This window comes from Chelmon rostratus, chromosome 24, assembly GCF_017976325.1.
Source record: "Chelmon rostratus isolate fCheRos1 chromosome 24, fCheRos1.pri, whole genome shotgun sequence".
Lineage (NCBI taxonomy): Eukaryota > Metazoa > Chordata > Actinopteri > Chaetodontiformes > Chaetodontidae > Chelmon > Chelmon rostratus.
Window position 1 is genome coordinate 5,003,026 of NC_055681.1, and position 19,032 is coordinate 5,022,057.

General features: G+C 41.4%; 1 protein-coding gene and 1 non-coding gene across 2 annotated transcripts; one reads left to right on the top strand and one right to left on the bottom strand.

The window, feature by feature from the left end:
- Nucleotides 1–384: 384 nt before the first annotated feature.
- On the bottom strand, nt 385–458 carry trnai-aau. Its single transcript has one exon. It is a non-coding gene; the product is annotated as a tRNA-Ile (tRNA).
- A 329-nt stretch (nt 459–787) lies between these two features.
- LOC121627229 (N-chimaerin) lies at nt 788–18,012 on the top strand. Its single transcript, XM_041966014.1, has 15 exons — nt 788–856; nt 1,188–1,288; nt 4,083–4,121; nt 4,267–4,322; nt 7,255–7,286; nt 7,480–7,593; nt 9,191–9,317; nt 9,732–9,893; nt 13,681–13,758; nt 14,517–14,601; nt 15,127–15,300; nt 16,236–16,313; nt 16,494–16,631; nt 16,914–17,019; nt 17,157–18,012. Exons 2-15 carry the CDS (start codon nt 1,270–1,272, stop codon nt 17,326–17,328), a joined length of 1,380 nt encoding a protein of 459 aa, XP_041821948.1. The 5' UTR covers nt 788–856; nt 1,188–1,269; the 3' UTR covers nt 17,329–18,012.
- The last annotated feature ends 1,020 nt before the right edge of the window (nt 18,013–19,032 follow it).

The window sequence follows — 19,032 nt, forward strand, 5'->3', positions numbered from 1 at the left end:
CAAGGTTCATTAAAGCCGCTGAAACTTTACAGTAGCAGCAGTAGCAGCCGGCAGTGGTGAATCATAACTGAGTACATTTACGCATGTAAATGTGGATGGACACTAATTCAACTTTTTTGACAGCTACTCGTAACTTTGTAGATTACGATTTTACATGCAATATTACATGTTCATAGAATATGTTGCCTTATTACAGAATAAAGTACTTCACGGTGTATTAAATCAGTTGTATCCGTCCATATCTTTCACATGTTGTGTGATGATGTACTATATATGTTGTAAACACATTCTGTAATTTATTCAGTTAAGCCAATACGTTTATTCCTGCCTTTTAGCTTCATCAGCACTGCCTCACGGGTCGAGTGACACAGTGAAAAGTGATATTGGCCCGTACGGGGATCGAACCCGCGACCTTGGCGTTATTAGCACCACGCTCTAACCAACTGAGCTAACCGGCCATGAGCTTACTGATTCAGACATCATTTTAAATACCTGAATCAATCCGTTTCACAAATTTTGAGATGGTTACGTTATTCTCATGTTAAGGTCGATGAGCGGCCCGAGTGAACACGCCCGGCTTGCGAGCTAAATAACTGCCCTTTAACTTGCTTAGTTCACTATGAGAAAAAAAAAACCCTTTGCTTATTTTGTGTATCACCGATATCTATAAAACATTGCAACACAACGTAAGTTAACTATAGCATCCCAAAAACCAAACTTCACATCGGGAATGACGACGTCTTTCATGCGTCCAAGAGAATCAGCAAGGTCCGTTGCCATAGTTACCCTGGAGAGAGGGCGAGACGGCTCACGTGACCCAGCAAGATGGCGACCACAATGTAGAATGGATGCGAATGTGAGTATTATTCGCTAACCGTTAGATTAATAAACCAGTGTGTAATTCCGTATTGTTTCAAGCCGTCTTCGGTGCACTTTCATTGTGTTACAAAATAAATGTTTTCGTTTATGCTTAATGTAAAAAACATCAGCCAGTTGCGTTTTATCCCTGGTCCAGCCCACCAACCAAAGTAACGCTGACCGAATCCGCTAACGTTAGCTCTCTTATGACTGAGCTTCATCATTTATTGTTTATCGTTAGTCAGCTGTTTTCACTTCAGCCACGGTACCTCAGCACAGTCAGCGGTTGAATACTTTCACCTCACTCCTCTTTGCGTGTTCTCTTTCAGGATTTAAACTAAGTGGATCCGTTTTGCTGGAAATTTGGATCTGCTGGTTAATTGTTTATCTTCATCATATCACAGAATCAAGATGGCCCTAAATGTCTTTGGTAAGCAGCATCACGCCTCGGATTCCGGCCTTTGTGCCTTTTTCTGAGTGTACTAATGGTGTTTGTGTTTATTTATTTTGCTTGGTCGTGTCTGGTACATTGATGCATCGCCCACTGACCAATGTGGCCAACCGTAATTTTACTACCATCAAGTCTCTCTCATGTATTCATGTATCAGGAAAAATTGGTAGAGGCCAAAAAAACGTGTCCAGCAGCCACAGAGCGTAATTATAAGTTCCTTCATTCAAATATTGTGCTTAAATCCAATTTTGAAGCTCTTGGGTACTTAAGTTTTACCATTTTGTGCTACTTTATCCTTCTCCACTACATGTTTGTGGCTAATATTAAACTTCTTACTCCAATGCATTTATTTCACAATTACTGGTTACTTTGCAGATTCAAGATTTACATGCAAATCATATGGTTAGTTGAAGAAATATTATTCATTTTTTAAGATTAAACGATTCAACTGTGTATAAAGCAGTTAAATCAGCTTTACTGTGATCTGTTACAACATAGAAAGTGCAGCTTACACTGTATGCACGCATTACCTAATATATAACAATAAAAAGACTGACAGGGTCTGCTACATAATAACACTTTTAGTTGTGATAGTTAAAGTTTGCTTGTAATATACTTTTGCCAAGATAGAAATTCCAGCTGTCAGAAGAGCTGTGGCGGAGAAAAACCCCCACAATATTTCATTTTGAAATGAATTGAGGTAACAGTAGGAATCCTCACAAAAATAGAAACACTCAACTTAAGCACCAGTGCATCACAATTGTTCTCAAAGCACTTCAGTAAAAGCACTGGATTTTATTTCTTTCCACCCCTGTTACAGACGCTGTGAGTTGCCAGCAGTCTATATGTTTTGTCTGGTTTCTTGTAAATGTGACTGTTGCCTTGAGAAAGAGGGCGAGACATTTGCCCAGGGAGGATTTGAAGTTATTTTGAAGACAGGATACCAGGACGACAAGTGTTGAATAGATAAGGCTTGTAGAGTGAACTCAGAGTACACAGAGACAGGAAACAGGCTGTTAGTTTTACCCATGCAGAGAAGCTGGAACACAGCATATGCCTGAATTTGCAAGATGCGGGCCAAAGGACAGCAGAGTCTTAAGATGCATGTTAATTTCCATCATCAAAAGTGGTCCATTTCCATGTACTGGTGGAGCAAGTTTAGTTCTGAAACAAAGTTATTCTTTTTGGCTGATTCCAGAGTTAGCAAAGGCTCTTGGTAAAGTAAATGAATTTCTGCACCACTGCTGTGAATTTTGACTGCTGTGAGCCACAATGAGTCAATGAATAAATGTACACACACTGTACAGAGTTTGAACCTGCAAGAATGTCACAGTAATCAGAGCATAGGATCATAGGATTTTCAGTGAATATGTTCAGTAGCTACTGCAGAGTTCAGCCAAACTCTAGTTCAGTGCTCTGCACTGAAGATTGTTCTCAGCATCTAATGTAGTCACAATTACTCTGATATTAATGTCGGTGTTGTTTATGGTCTGCAGCAGCCGAACGAGCAACGAGAAAACGCTGCTCTAATGCTGGTCTCGTCTGCAATTAATTTTAGATGTGTCGCCTGAGGGGGGTGACAGCAAAAGCTTGTCTGAGAGTAAGGAAGATAAACATCATAGATAAAGCTCATTTACAGTACATTTCTGCAAAGCAGTGTAAATTAATCTTTCACAGCTTAATACGCTTCACAGTAGAGGTTGACTGATAGTGGGTTTTAAAGTTTGGAGCAGGAAAAAGCTAGAAGATAGAAAATTCAGCTGATATGACAATGGCCCATATGTGACCTGCAACAGAGTAGATAGCCTTGTTTTTAGCCGAGCTAACTACTGGAAATGCCTTTTGCTGTGTCGTGACGCATGGCGTAAAATGGTGAATACAGCAATCAATGGTGGTATAAAACAAAGTTTTTCAGTGATTGTGAATATGAGAAGTCCTTGAGCAAACAGTCATGAATGTGCACAAAAAATAGTTGGTTGATGCATCCAGTAGTATGAGACATTCGCTGTAGACAGATGAAGACACAATCAAATGAAGGAGCTCCCCTAAAAATGGAAGTGGGAGAGATTTTTCATTTTTTTAGCTCATATTTTCCCTTATTTTAGTGGAGGCTGCGCAGCTATTGACCACTATCGGAGCCAAATTCCACTGATACCGATAGTTTGTAAAACAGATTAATTTGGTCGACTGCTCCTTATTTATTTATGAAGTCACCATTTATTCTTTCTGAAGTTTCTGTCATGGAAAAACACATCATCACTCTTGAATCCCAGGGTAATTGTACAGAAACTAAAGAAAATAAAGGAGCTGAACACCTAAAGTCAGTTTAGCTGCTTGCTGATTTATTTGGCATCGCGCTTGTAAAACTGCAAAATTCCACAAAGCAATTTCAGTGTTCAGCTGTGATGATTATGTCACTGCTCAAAAATCCTGGTGCTTTTACCCAGCACCAGCTTCTCTTCCATGAAACCAGCAGTGAGCATGTTGGATTGAATTTAAAATGTCAGTTCTTGTTGGTATTATCAGCTCCCCCTGCATTCTCTAATAGTCTGTGTTCTTTCATTGATTTGAAATAAGAAAGGGGATGAAAGGGCATGATAGAATCCTGATCTTTTCTGCTTGGTTGTTCATATTGAGGCATTGAGTGTTGAACAGGCGGATAAATTAAGCACTAGTCATTACCATGCTTGTCCACTTGGGGGCACTATAGCACAGCAAGTTAAATTTGAGTAACTTTGCAGCTGTTGAAGACAGTTACCTTTTCTGTCCTCAGATCATGATGAATACAGGCCACCCGTGTGGAAGTCTTACTGTAAGTATTTATGGAATATTCTTAAACTTTTATCTTCTTGGAAATATAATGCATTTTTTTCTTGTTTTTGTCTTTGTCTTTGTCTGTTTATTCATGGTGGCAAAGCGTGTTCTGCTAATGGTTTGCTGTGTGTTTTCTGCCACAGTGTACCAGCTCCAGCAGGAGGCACCTCACCCACGCAGACTCACCTGCACCTGTGAGGTGAGAACACACTTCCTAATAGTTAACCAGCCACTCTTCAATCAGTCTGTCATGTCTCATCTTATTCTTGAAATCCAGTTTTAATCCATGTAGTATTACAGTGAGTTAGCATAAATAAATCAACCATATAGACATGAGGCATTAATGGCCTACTCTGCATCATTGAGCAGGCAGAAAAATCAATATTGATCGATTTTAAATTGTCCCAGAGAGACTGCACATGGTTGTAAAGACGGACGTTAGGTTTTAAGCAAATGCACTGCACAGTCAGCTTGATTAAACCATGGTCATTGTAGAACATGCATCACCATTAAATTAAGGAGGAGATGATGAAGCCTGAAAAAAAAAAAATTAATAAATATATATATATATATATATATATATATATATATGAATGAATTTGAGCATCTTTATGTGCTATAAATGTCGTTGATATAGATAAGTAGAGGCTCCTCCAGGTGATGTGACACGTTGCTGATGTTCACCAGATGCCACGCACTGGCACCTCTGCCCACAGGGGAGGCAGACACCAGATGTGTGTCTGTGTGTGGGGGGATAGCAAGGTCTGTGGGAATCCAAGTGGGATTAAAAAATGGGGGATTGTGCGTCTGTTTGTTAATCTGGAAAAGACAGTCCTCTTCGGGCCTGGTAGACGGATGTTAGGATGTGTGTGTGATGCTAAATGAACAGCTGTTGGCTTTGATGCCCTGGTCTGGTCAGGTAGTCAGTCATGACCCAGTTAAAATCAGCAGGCTGGCAGACAGGCAGGGTGGTTGAGCCCCCCTCCTACGACCGGCAGCCCCATGTTGTCTGCTGGGAGTTCAGCCATATGTGATTTAATGATGCACTTATCTGCAGCTGGTACTTTTTAATTTGTGGCATGTCAGGGTGACATTAATGAGCTGAGACTGTCCTTTGGCTGGAAGACCCCAGCTTACATTATTATGATGAGTAAAAAACTTTTTTGAGTAACCTAATGCACTCATTTACAAAGAATTAAAAAAAAGAATCAGAAAAGAATAATTATTAAAGACTGTGTTTGAATAAGTTGATTTATCGACTAGAGGTTACCCATCAAATAACAACATCCTCTGATTATATGTAAACTTTTGCTGCTTTAGTCTGTTTGATATCTTTGTAAATTGAAGATATTTGGGGTTTGGACCAAATGTCAAGACGTCACCGGGCTCCTTGCCTTGTACAGGCATTTTTTATTATTTTGAGGGGCTGCAACTAACAATTATTTTCACAATTAATTGTCTATAAAATGTCAAAAAAAAATTGTGTAAAAAGCTTATTACAATTTCTCAGACCTCATAGTGACATCTGAACATTATTTCTTCTGTCCAACCAACAGCCCAAAACGCATTCATTTACTGTCATAAATGATGAAGAAAAGCAGCAAAGACCAGCAAATATCTGACATTTTTGCCTAAAGAATCACAATTATTTCATTAACAAAGTAGTTTAGATACATTTTCTGTCCATCAACTAGTTATTGCAGCTCCATTCCTTTCATGTATTTGTTTATTCTGTTGTTGAAATTAAGAATGTGGGGATTTATTTGGAAATAACCTTAATAAACTGAAATATCAACTTACTCTTCAAGGGGCAAAGCATCTCAAAGGAGTTATTTCTAGTTTCAGTTTGTCCATAATTCTGAATTATGTCAGCTTTTTCTCTGTTACGACCTGGCATTTTCCTCCCACTGAATGTTGAGTGTCTTGGAGTGATCCACCAATAACTGAAATCTTTGTAACTGATGAGCTGTTCAGTGGGAAGCTCTCTGTGGAGTTCTGAATTCATGCTTTTTTAAACCAGTTGGTAAAAACAAACTGAAAATGGCAGTAGTCGTTGCAGAACAAATAAATATTCTGCTACAGGTGTCTAATGCAGGATGTTCAAAAGCCTACAGGCAGTGTTTACATAATTGTTCCATGTGTTTGATCCCAGGCTCTGCCAGGTACACATTTCACTCTGTACCAATTTATTTCATCATTTAATTCAAAATGCACTGTTTATGCAAAATAGATGTGTTTCTCTTCCAAACAGCTAATTCCCTCCAGCTCAGGCTCTATAATGTGCAGTCAAGGATGTCTATTGAGCATTAGTAATGGGTATTAGTCTGTCCGCTCCATGCATGGCTTACAGACAGGCCTCAGAGCAGTTTTGGGCAGTGTCCAGAGGTGCATGGCTGATAAGGGAGGGCTAATGTACCACCTCTCTGTACATCCGCCATCATGATTGGCTCTCTGTCAGCCTAAGTTTTGACTCTTTGACCAACTTGACTATGTTGTGTTATTTTATACATTGTAGGGTTTTAGTTGATGCTACTGTTCACCATATTGAAGAGTGAAAGAACTGGCAGGAGTTTGGTTTTTGCTATATATAATATACAGTCTGTATATGGACTGTTAAGTCCATTAAATCTACTCCAGTCTCTCTACATTGGAGTGGACATGTCCCTGACTTTGCTCTCTTCCTGTGTCTTTTATACATGCAGAAACAACAGAGCGTGAAAATTAACATTCAGCACCGCTCGTTGGATCATTGTTGATTTATTGGCTCGGCAGCAGTTTTGTTGAGAACAACAGAACGCTCAGCTTTATATCTGACTCGTGCAATATTCTCTGCGCCCGCACACTCACAAACTTGCGCTCACTCACCAAAAATGTGACAAAGAGCCTCAGCAAGAACACACTGTGCGTACAGTTTGGAGCCGGTGGCATTACACTATGTTCTTATTGTTTTTTGTGAGGAGTGATCCGCTGTCCCGCTTAGTCGGGTAAACATTTAAGCTTGCATGGAAATCCCATTTCTACATTCACTCTGTAGTTCCAAGTGTTACTGAGCGTCAGTCTTCTGCCCTACATCATCAACAGCCTCGACCTTGTAAGTGTTTTACAGACTCGATATTTTTCTTTTGCTGCAGGTGGACAACCGACCTAAATACTATGGAAGAGAGTAAGTCAGCCTTCTCTTTATCAGTGATTTATATGAGGCACATTCCATCAGTTCATCTCCAACAGTGATTTGGAATCCATCTACCTCGTTGTCATGTCCAGCCTTCATGCCAGTGTCATGAAGACTCAATTTAAACAACTAATTAGCTTTTCTTGTCTGAGAAATCTTGACCTTTTGCTGATTTTATATCCAGGTACCACGGGATGATCTCCAGAGAAGAGGCCGACCAGTTACTGAGTCAGGCCGAAGGCAGCTACCTCATCAGAGAGAGTCAGAGGCAGCCGGGAACATACACACTGGCTCTACGGTACGCTTGTGTCCGTGCATTTAGCTGATTTAAGGGAGATTCAGACAATCAGGAACAAATGTGAGCTCAGTGGTGCCAGTGGATGCGTAAGCTTAAGTACTGGACCACGGACTTCAGTACATGTTTGAGAAATTGATCCACCGCAGATAGTCCAAGAGTCCAATCAGTCTGGAGAAAAACAACGATTCAAGCCCAGGCCAATTTTGTTTTCATGAATTATGTTTTGAGACACTTAATGTGTTCTTTTTGTTGTATGAAACATTTAATATTTCTGGGTCCTTGGAGGAATAAGCAATGAAATTATTATGTAAAAATTATCTTGGAGAAATGCCCATGCTGCATGCGTTCTGCTTCTCTACTTCCTGTCAGTCCCCTGAGACCTTGTACGTACTTGGTTGACCTCCGCCAACTTCTTCTCTGTCTGCACTTATTTGTGTGACAAGAAAAGACAAGAGAAGCTGTGATCGCTGTGTGAATGCTGAGCATTTCCGTCCGTGCGTTCACAGCCCAGGTGCTGTGAGGTGTGAGGGTTTAAAGGCAGCAGTTGAGCTATAAGCTGCTCAGAGGCGCTCAGATCTAAACTCACATGGCTCCACGTGCTGTCTTCCACAGAGCCTTTCCTCACAGGGAGGGGTCAGAGTGTGAGGGAGTGATGGTCTGTGGAAGCTGTCCAACATAGCTCCCTTAACAGGCAACCAACCAAACACTCATTGGCTTAAATGCCCAAATTAGTCTTGTGTATCCTGCCTCCTCAGTACCACCGAGCTGCCCACTTTGCCTTAGCCTGGTTAGCTTATAGCATGTCAGTTGTCAGTTTTACTTGAATATGACCTATCATTTTCTCAGCGTAGGTGTCACACTTTTAAATGGGTGCACGGCATAATTTGAATTAGGTTTTGGGTCAGTTTGCTCTATTCATAGTCATGTCATTCTTCCACCTGCACAAGTTTCTCTCTCATCCCTGTGGTTATAATTACCTTCCATAAATACCCCCTTCATAAACTAGTGTTCCGCTCTGGGTTTGCAGAAAAGGAAAGGTTGGATTTTGGGTTAATGATCTAGTGGTGCTCCTGTATCTCGCGGTGGTTTCGTTGTGATCCACTGAGGAGCAAATAACACGTTGGCCCAGTTCAGGGTCTGTCTGTCGCAGCTCTGCAGTATTTTTGTGTATAAAGAGAGAAAATGTAAGTTTAGGTTGGGTCTGATAAAGCCTCTTTTTTATTCTTTTGTTTTATTTTTGCTTTGAAGCCTCCTATATTCCCTTTTCATGCTCTTTGAAGCAAAAAGCCACTAAGTCTCAAATTTTATATAAAAAATAAATTAAACTAAGATTGTAATGGTCCAACTGAGATGCTGATAAATGTTGCCTCTAATGTCCTCTGTCTGTGGTCGAAAACCAGCCACTGTTTCAAGAGTCTATTGTGCCTAAATAATACAAGCAGCTGATGAGTTTTTGAATGCATGAACCATAATGACTGATGGATTAAAAAGGTTATTGCCTGTTTGGCGTCTTACTCAACACAATCACATGGTTTTGACTTTCAGGATCCAGTCCTCCGCTAGACAATGCTAAAGCTTCCTCCTCCACTCCCTCTAGGTTTGGGAACCAGACGAGAAACTTCCGTCTCTACCATGACGGGAAGCACTTTGTTGGAGAGAAGAGGTTCGAGTCCATCCACGACCTGGTCACAGACGGCCTCATCACACTCTACATTGAGACAAAGGTGTGTGCGTCCAGAGAGCTAGACCCACTGATCAGCTGTGGATAGTTCACTGAATCACAGTAAAGCTAAATGCTGATTATGGATGATTACTTTATAGAATTGAAGCATTTAAAGCTTCCAGCTTTCAGCCCATGTTTGCCAGGTTAAGAAAAGCTTGACTTGCATATTAGCCTTTGATTGTCGCATGTTTACTTGATCATCTGAATGGCTGGGTTCCTTAAAAATAATGCCTGAAGAAAGAAGGATCATTGTAATTTTCTTAAGATCACTCCCTATTAAGTGTTTATTTGTTTAGTCAGACAATAGGAAAATACTAAGGGGGACTAAACAGTGCTTTAAGATTGTGAGATTGAGTCCAGGGACAGTTGGAAACATTGCAGTCGTCATATTTTCGGTCACCTTCTCTTCTCTCAGGCAGCGGAGTACATCGCCAAGATGACCATAAACCCCATCTATGAACATGTGGGCTACACCACCCTGAACCAGGAGCCCACCCTGAAAAAACACCTACCGCTCAGCCCAGAGGCCCCGGACGGACCCGCTCCAGCCAAAGAAGACCGTAATGCAGAGGAGAGGGTGAGGATAAGCGAGCATGCATTAATGTTGGGTTTTGGCTGGTACATTGGCAAGGGGTTGTTATGGCAATACCTGAAAAACCCAATGCCAATCAGTTTCTTCAAAGCTCATCATTCTCTGCCAGTATCTGGATTTTTGCAATAAAAGCTGTGTATTCAGGCCAAAAGCATTCTCCAATTAACATGTGTTTTTGGCAAACTGACCAGAAGGCTTAGGGATTTTTTGGGGGGTAAGAAATGGAGTTGTGTTGGCACAGAGGACAAGCTAGATAATATGACATATAGGAAGACACAGTTTGGAATTTGCCCTTAAAAAGAACTAGACTGAGAATCATTCATCAAGTATACTAAACTGGGTGTTTTTCTAATTTCCTTTGCATGTAATGTAAGACTATGAAATGGTGAATAATTAGTCATTCATATCTCAAAAGAGAGATCAGTAATAAATACAGAAATGTAGAGTAAGAAATGAGTAACAGCACTGACGTGAACCTTGTTTTTTGGATTGGATTGATCCAGAGAAGGAATGAGAGATGCATAAATTTGGGCTGGATTTTCATTTTTAAATGTATGTGCCTTAATCCAGAAGACATAAATAGAAAGTGTTAGAAATTTGTATTTCAGTTGAGCAGAGGAGGGCCATTTGTAAGTGGAAAATTAGTGGATTTATGCAGTGGGCAGTATGCAAAATAACTTAACAGTCCCCAGAAAGTGAAAAAAGTCTGAAAAATTATAGATGCATGTATTGTAACTAAAGGTTAGGGCCTGTAAATCATGGATTGTGAACAAACCCTGCAGAGTTAGAATAAGGGTAAAGGTGAGGAAAGTTGCTGTATGTACAGTACTAAGATGGAAGGATGAGAGTGGAAGAACATGGTGAAAGAAGGAGGAGGAGGAGGATGGTTGCAGAGCAGAGATGGCCTCCAGCCAAGGGCTCTGCAGTAAAATTACATAACAGCAGTTTGCCTGCAGAAACCTTCTATCTCCCAAAAGCCAACTACTCAGTATTCAGGCTCATTTGTTTCCGTTCAGCTGTGAGATGGTTAGTTTGGTTAGTAGGCAGGATACTTGTCCTATAGGCGGCACATGTGAGGTTTCTGTATGACGCAGGAGCTAACTTGGATGCTAATTACTAGGCAACATTTAAAGTAAATTTCAGTTCTGCAGCTGTGTGTTTTGTGCAGGTGGTTGAATGAGAATGAGGTACGAGATGCAGATCCATTCGTACAACTGCTGAAAAATCCTCAGACTTGTGTATACACGCACACACACAGTGTGAGTGTGTGTAATACAGTCCAGTTAAAACACCCACCAACAGGCTCATAACAAAGTATTGTGTGCAATGTTTATCTGCTACAGCAGTACTGAGCCTCCAGAGGCCTTGTATGACCTGCAGTGCATGACCACCACTGCACCTCATACATCACTGTCTGTGTGTGTGTGTGTGTGTGTGTGTGTGTGTGTGTGTGTGTGTGTCTGTCTGTCTGTCTGTCTGTCTGCATGTGTGTAATTGAGGTGGGCCTGTGTACGTGCATGCTTTTCATAATTGGCTGGATTTGCAGACAAAGCAGCACGGCTGCGACATTGAGACCAGAGGTGGCTCTCTATATGGAAGACAAGCGCACAAGAAATACATATTTCATAAGTTCATTCAACTTCTCACCTTTGATTGTGGGTTGAATGCAGTTTTATGGCCCCTGTGGGGGTGATAAAGACGTGGTCCAGCTGGGGTTTTTAAATTTTATTTTTTAAGGCCTGTTTTGAGAATGAATTCACTGGATGGTGACAAGAATTGTCCTGGTGAGGGTAGAAGGGAGGCTTCAGTCTGACCAATCTGACAGAAAACACACAAAAAAACCACAAACTCATTAAAAATGTGCACATTAGGAGATTAAAGTGCACAGATGATAGCCCCATCCGTATATGAGCTTGCTAAGCATAACCAGCCTTTCAATGCTCTTTGTTCAGCACTCTCCAACCCACCATCCCCATGCATTAAATATCCATGACCAGTCATACATATTCACTGTGTTGTATATGAAAGCTTCTGATTACTGATTATATGTGGCTGCTCCTAACAATGGCATTTTGTGTTAAAAACTCAGCTAAATTCACATTTGTTTGTATTTATGGTAAAATGTCACTACTTTACCACAAAACAAGATTCGCAGTATCTGAATGTAAAATATCTAAAAACAGATCTCAAAGCTTTTAATCTCTCACAGAGTAACAGGATTAAATGCAGTCCCACCGCTTGTTTGTTAACAGTTTGTGCAGCCCAAAAATGAAGAAGACAAGTCCAGACATCCTCCCGCCTGAGGCAGCACTTAACCAGAACTCTCAAAAAAAGTGCACTCCTTAAGTGAAAATTTTGCCTTAAACTGTTTTTACTTCATGTTACTTATATGATGGAGGGTAATGGATGACCAGGGCTTTTAATTTCAGAGCCATATAAGGACAAGCACATTTGGTTTTGTTCTATTTCTAAGCAAGAAACACACACCTAAACCAGACAGTAGTACTGTTGTTTACAGTGGGCAGTTATCAGAGAGACTGGGAAATATCAGAGGAAACATTAATAGATGTTGCAGATAAAATGACAAAAGAGGAGTAAGGGGAAGCAAAGAGGATCAAAAAGTGAGAGCAAATGAATGAAATAGCAGCTTGTTTTCTCAGCTCATTCTTTCTCCCCCTCTTTCTCCCTCTCTCCTGGGACAATTGAGGTGGCAGATTTGGTGACGAACAACAAGAATCGCTGTCTTCCGATTGGCTCGTTCTCCTCTCAATGTGACCTGTTAAATTCATCCATTACTGCACCGTAGCTCAGCCTCCCCCTCCTCTTCTCTCTTTCTCTCCGCCTCTGTCACCTCCCTCCTCCGCCGGTTCTGGCTGGCAAGTGTGTGGAGGGGAAAGCGGATTAACACACACACACACACACACACACACACACACACACACAGCCATGTGGGCTGGAGCGCTCACCTACACGAGACCGGGAGACAGGAATGCTCATTCTGCTGCATCAATCCTATTTGAAGGGTTTTGGACACACGTTTCAAGAAGTGAAGATTTATTGAATCATTTTAAGTGAACTTTTTTAAACAGATTTTGATTTTCTGCATCCCAAGACAGGTTTTTATTGGCTGGCTGGCTTTGTTTTTTTGTTGTGATCTGGAATTGCACCATGCAGCCAGCATCAGTATGCAGAGCTGATGTGATTGGCTGATCTTTGTGGTGCTAAGACAGCAGGATTGGTCCTGTGTTGGCTCCTCGGTTTGGGATGTTGTTGTCAGATGGAGCTCTGAAATGATTTGAGAGTGTAGTTATTGTGCTGTTTTATACTTATTCCTGTTTTTATTGATTATACTTTTTTTTTAGTATTTCCTTTTTTCAGTTTCGTATTCCTTGGCAGTCTGATTGGCTAACTGAATTTATTAGCGGGATTCCGGTTTCTGTGTCAGAGCCAGCGTCTGATTTAAACCTTTAGTGTGAGTTAAATTACTATAGGTCCCACAATGCCGAGCCGAGAGTCCTACGTCGTTAAAAGAGGTAAAAAGCAAACATTCAGGCGAGCCGAGAAGGAAACGGGCCAGAAGGGCTCTTTGTTTACCGCACCTCTCGGCTTGAACGCCAGTGCTGGTTCAGCTCCCTCCCTGCCGGTCTCCGGCGTCCCATCAGACCGCAGCACGGGCTCGGGAACCCGTCTCAACCAGGCACCAGCCCCCTCCAAACCCACCTCCCCTGCTTCCACCTTCTGGCAACCAATCAGATCTTTTGCCCTTTCGCAGCTCACATCGCTGGTGCGGCGGGCCACCCTGAGGGAGAGCGACTTGGCGCCCAAGTACGAGAAGGTCCACAACTTCAAGGTGAGCCGCTCCTTTGCTTCTGCAGCCTGTGTGTGTGTGTGTGTGTGTGTGTGTGTGTGTGTGCGCGTGTGTGTGTGTCTTGTGAATGACGCCAGAATCGCTGATTCAGCTCATGGGGTCTTATTCACATTCACCTTAGAGAGCAGAGAGCAGAGCAGAGTGTTAGGGTACACACGCAGAGAAACACACATTTCACATTTACATCTCAGGCTTTAAGCTTCTGTTTCGTGCTTTAGTTCCCCAGATTTCCATATTACAAGTAGCCATTAGTGAGGAGCACAAAGGTCAGAGCCACAGAGCACACAGGGGAAACATGGACAATCACAGCCACACACACACACACACAAAGCAGACTGTGAGGTTATTAGCATTTCATTATGTAGAATTTATGCAATAAAGGAACAGATTAAAACTCAGCTCTCACTATAATTTCTCCATAAATGTCTTTTTAGCTCTCCCATTGTGTCTCCATCATTCTTTTGTCAGTGCCTGTTGGTCTATAATAAAGATTCTTGCTGGTGCTCAGGTATTACTTGACCCAGTCATGGTTGCATGAATATTGCTCACCTTGTTCTCAGTGTACGTGTAGGCAAATATTAATTTTTTTGCAACACTGAATTTATGCTTATTTCTATTTGTTATTGTGTCTGTTTGATTTTGATATTTGCCGTGAATTCTGTGACAAACAAGCATGTATAAAAGCTGCCTTTTAAACATCGAATGCCCCCCCTTTTCTGCGCCTCTGTCTCTTAAACCAGGTGCATACATTCAGAGGCCCCCACTGGTGTGAGTACTGTGCCAACTTCATGTGGGGTCTCATCGCTCAGGGAGTGAAGTGTGCAGGTAACACACAAACTTACACACACGTCAGTGTGCAACATGCTTCTCTCAAGCCTGCTGGTATTCATCAGTCATCTTTGTTTTGTTCTGATATCCAAAAAAGATTCAAGATCTGCTCCTATTCACCTCCTCCACTGTGTTAAACATGTTGCGCCTCCTCCCTCTTAAACCGTGACTCAAAACTGGGACAGCAGGCTTAAAGTTATTCACTTTTGCTGTTGACTCATCTGCAGTGCATCATGGATTTTGAAATGCTAAAACACTCAATCTTGTGCCAAAGAACACACTGTCGGTGTGATTATTACTGTGTGTGCGTGATGAACTGTGCCTCTGCAACACCTACATTTAATTGAAACTTTATGGACAAAATTACATGATGCTGATGTTGCTGTTTGATGGTAAAGCGGTGTAGTAAGCTGATTGCACACATTTATGTTATTACAGCCACAACAGATGCTAAAGAGCCATTTTCAGATCAAGAGTGGACTTATTTTAAAAACTGATCAAATTCATATTTTTCTCTGTCAGACTGTGGGTTGAACGTCCATAAGCAGTGCTCCAAAGTCGTGCCGAACGACTGCCAGCCAGACCTGCGGCATGTCAAGAAGGTGTACAGCTGCGACCTCACCACGCTGGTCAAAGCACACAACACCAAGAGACCCATGGTGGTCGACATGTGCATTCAGGAACTTGAGGCTAGAGGTGAGCCAGAGAAGGCCAGAGTGTAAATGTGTGTGTGAGTCAGTGATGATACAATGCTGCCAAAAAAAAAAAAGATTGCAAGTGTTGTTTGCTGCAACCGTAAGAAAGGGAAAGAGAGAACACCCACAGGGCGAGCATGTGTATGTAAGATGTGTGTGTCTGCCTGTCATCACAATGGCAATAAGGTGAACACAAGCAGAATAACTCCCACGCGTGAGAGTGGGGGTGCTACCACGTTTCCCCCATGGGATGTGAGTGGTCATAGGGTAGCTGCCAGAGACAGGGTTTAATTGACGACGATTCAAGACCTGAGAGAAAATAATACGTGAAATCAATAAAGAAAACTGACTTGACGTGATTGAATCTGACTGGAGCAGGAGAGCAATTCACCTCTCATCCCCCACTCTGTCTGTTGCAGTGTTTTTCTTTTTTCTCTGAATCGCTCTTCACTGCCTCCTTCTCTCTTTGTTTCTATATTGTCTTTTTTTAACTCCCTATTTCTGTATTTATTTCAGTTTAATTTACTTAAGCTGTTGCATTGGCACAACAGGGAGGAAACCATTGTCAACAGAATAATCAGCCATTTGAGTAAACAGCAGTACTGTAATAACAATCATTTTCATCACTGACTATTATCCATTTTTTCTCACTCTATTCAGTAATCCTTTAGTCTCAACATGTAATACAATATTAGTGAATATAGTCTTCTTTTGTCAAACCAGCAGTCTAAAACCCAAAAATATGTCTTGTAAGACATAGAAAATAAGCAAATGTTCTAAGTGTAGAAGCTGGAATTTAGGCATCTTCCAATAAAATATGTTTATACATCAATTATCCAGAAGTGTAGCCACTAATTAAAACTGTCAGCTTTAAAAGAAGACTTAAAGTTCAGTGAAATCATCAGTTGAATGGTGGCTCTCCTTGTCCCGTCTCAGGTCTTCAGTCAGAGGGTTTGTACAGAATATCAGGCTTCAGTGAGCTGATTGAAGATGTCAAGCTGGCCTTTGACAGAGGTGAGTGTTTTTTCCAAAAGAATTTCCTCTTTAGGATCAGTGAAATATCAATGGAGTTACCATAAAACCATAATCTCTGGGTTTCTTTTTCATTTTTCTCGATCTCCCTCTCACTGCAACCATCAGATTTACCGTTTCGTTGATTTGTTTGGGTGATGTATCGACTGATTTGCTCCACAGACGGAGAGAAGGCTGATATTTCCTCGAATGCTTATGAGGACATCAACATCATCACCGGAGCCCTCAAACTCTACTTCAGAGAGCTGCCTATTCCCCTCATCACATACGATGCCTACCCACGCTTCATAGAGACTGCAAGTAGGTCTCCACGCTTTCTGTACCCTCTTACATAAGATGCAAGAATGAATGGAAGAACAGTTTAGAAGCCAAGCTGAGCTTTGAAGGCACTTGGCAACAAGGACAGTGTGTCCTGCGTATGCTACAAATCCAGGAAAGATGTGGGTGAAATGTGTTTTGTCAGGTCTTTTTTAAAATTATTATTAGATGATAATAAGTGTTGCTGAAGCGCATGGGACAGCCTGCATTTACAGCTCCTGGAACACTTTTCCTTCACTCTGTCTTCATTTTTGTCTGTTGCAGAGATTACAGACACAGAAAAACGTCTGGAGTCTCTCCACGAGGCCTTGAAGCTGCTGCCGCCAGCTCACTGCGAGACGCTGCGATACCTCATGGCTCATCTCAAGAGGTCTGAACGCAAAACTCACGGTTTCACTGAATCCCATCCCTTTAGCTGTGGTAGCTAAATCAGATCTAGATCAAGATTTATTTCTGCTTTTGTGGTCAGAAGGGCTGACACATGCTGTCCATCCTCTCTGCTTCCAGAGTGACCCAGCTCGAGAAGGAGAACCTCATGTCCAGCGAGAACCTGGGCATCGTCTTCGGCCCGACGCTGATGAGGGCCCCCGAGCTGGACGCCATGACGGCGCTGAACGACATCCGATACCAGAGACTTGTGGTGGAAACGCTCATTACCAACGAAGACGTGTTGTTCTAAGAGGACGGGAAGGAAAGGACTGGGGAGAGGAAGGACAGACAGGTTGGGAAGATGCTTGTATGTTTTGTCCTCCTGTGAAAAGACGGAAGAAAAAGTGACTTTTTGGAAGAAAATGAAGAAGAACCATGCAAGACACCTGGAGCATTGCCAGAGAGGACAAAAAGTACACCACCTGTTTTTGTGAGGAGTGGATGGAAGGAACAATGAAGGATTCAAATATTTGCAAAGAAGGAACTATTACAAAAAAGAAAACATAGTGGAGACAAATAGATGGATGGATGCAGTGGTTTCCCTACATTTTAAATGGAAGACATTAGTGAAACATTTGTCAAACTTCCACAGAAGATAAAAATGTGTCAAGTTACGAAACAAGAATCAATTACTGGAACACTAAATACTTGGAATGACAATTTTCTTGCCTTGTTTAATAGAAATAAACAATTATCTGTTTTAGCGAGCTGGGAGAAAAGAGAAATATGTTCTGTATCGTAAGGAAAACTTCATAGTAGCGTTGCAACAACATTATTTTATCTATGTGGGGGAAACACTGTGTGATCCATCTGTGTGTTAATATCTTCTCTTTCTTAAATGGATGCCTTGGCAGTTTCTATTTTTCTTCAGCAAAAAAAAAAAAATCAGCTCCCTATAAAAACGAAGTGGTCATGAATGGTTTCAGTGAAAATGCAATAATGCTGCTTTCTCATCAATGTAATGGCCGATGTTTTCCTCAAATTCTGGTGGGAAGAAATGATTTTGTTTTCTGTAGCGTCAAGGTATCCCTTTAATCTTCCTCACGAGGAGAAGAAGAAGCACTGACTTCACAGCAGTAGACAGCTGGATGAATGAATGAATGGAAAAAGTGAATCACTCACCCAGAACACGCACTCATTCCTCTGAATGGAACTTAAGTGACTTGGACCTAATGTGTTTTCATTCCTCTTTTAAAGCTCTTTACTTTGCAGCTCCCTCTTCTGTTCCAGTGGCTGAAATGGGATTTAATCTTACACTAACATCTAAGTAGTGTTTTAGTTGCTATCATAGAAGAAGCAATGCCCACTTACCCTTTTTCATTTCATTATCAGCTTTTTTTTAAAGAAATGTTAGTCTAGTTCTCCAGCTCTGCAGTGTGATTAAGTACAACAATGGAACTGATGGAGCTGTAAATTAAAAGGTTAAAGATCTTTTTCTCACTGTCTCTAAACCGATCCTGTGTTTTCTCACTTCTTCGCCTGCTGCTTTGTCTCTGAATGTGAAAACCTTACGACAGTGTTGTGTCATTTAAAGGGAACATTTGAGAACATTTCTGCAGTATTTCACTTCAGTTCTCATTTGGACAGCGACATACATCACCCCAGAGGCAGATGGTGAAGAGAGGAACCGTGACGAGTGACTTGAAAACTTAAATACTGTATGTGAAACTGTTTTGCTTTGCTTTGGTTTGACGTTTGTATGAAGCTGTATTGTAATTACGCAGTGTTACCAAGCAGAGTTCCTGCTCAAAATACTAATTGATATTCTTGATCGCTTGTCTGGATGCAATTCAACAGATTGAAACACACTACAAATTTCAAGGCCTGTCATCTTTATTGGCCCAAGTGGCATAATTCAGATACTCAAAGCACGGATCCTCCAGCCCCAGATTATTTGAAATTTTAATAGCGTGCCCCCTCCCAAAAATTAAAGCAAAAAAAATGTTAATTATCA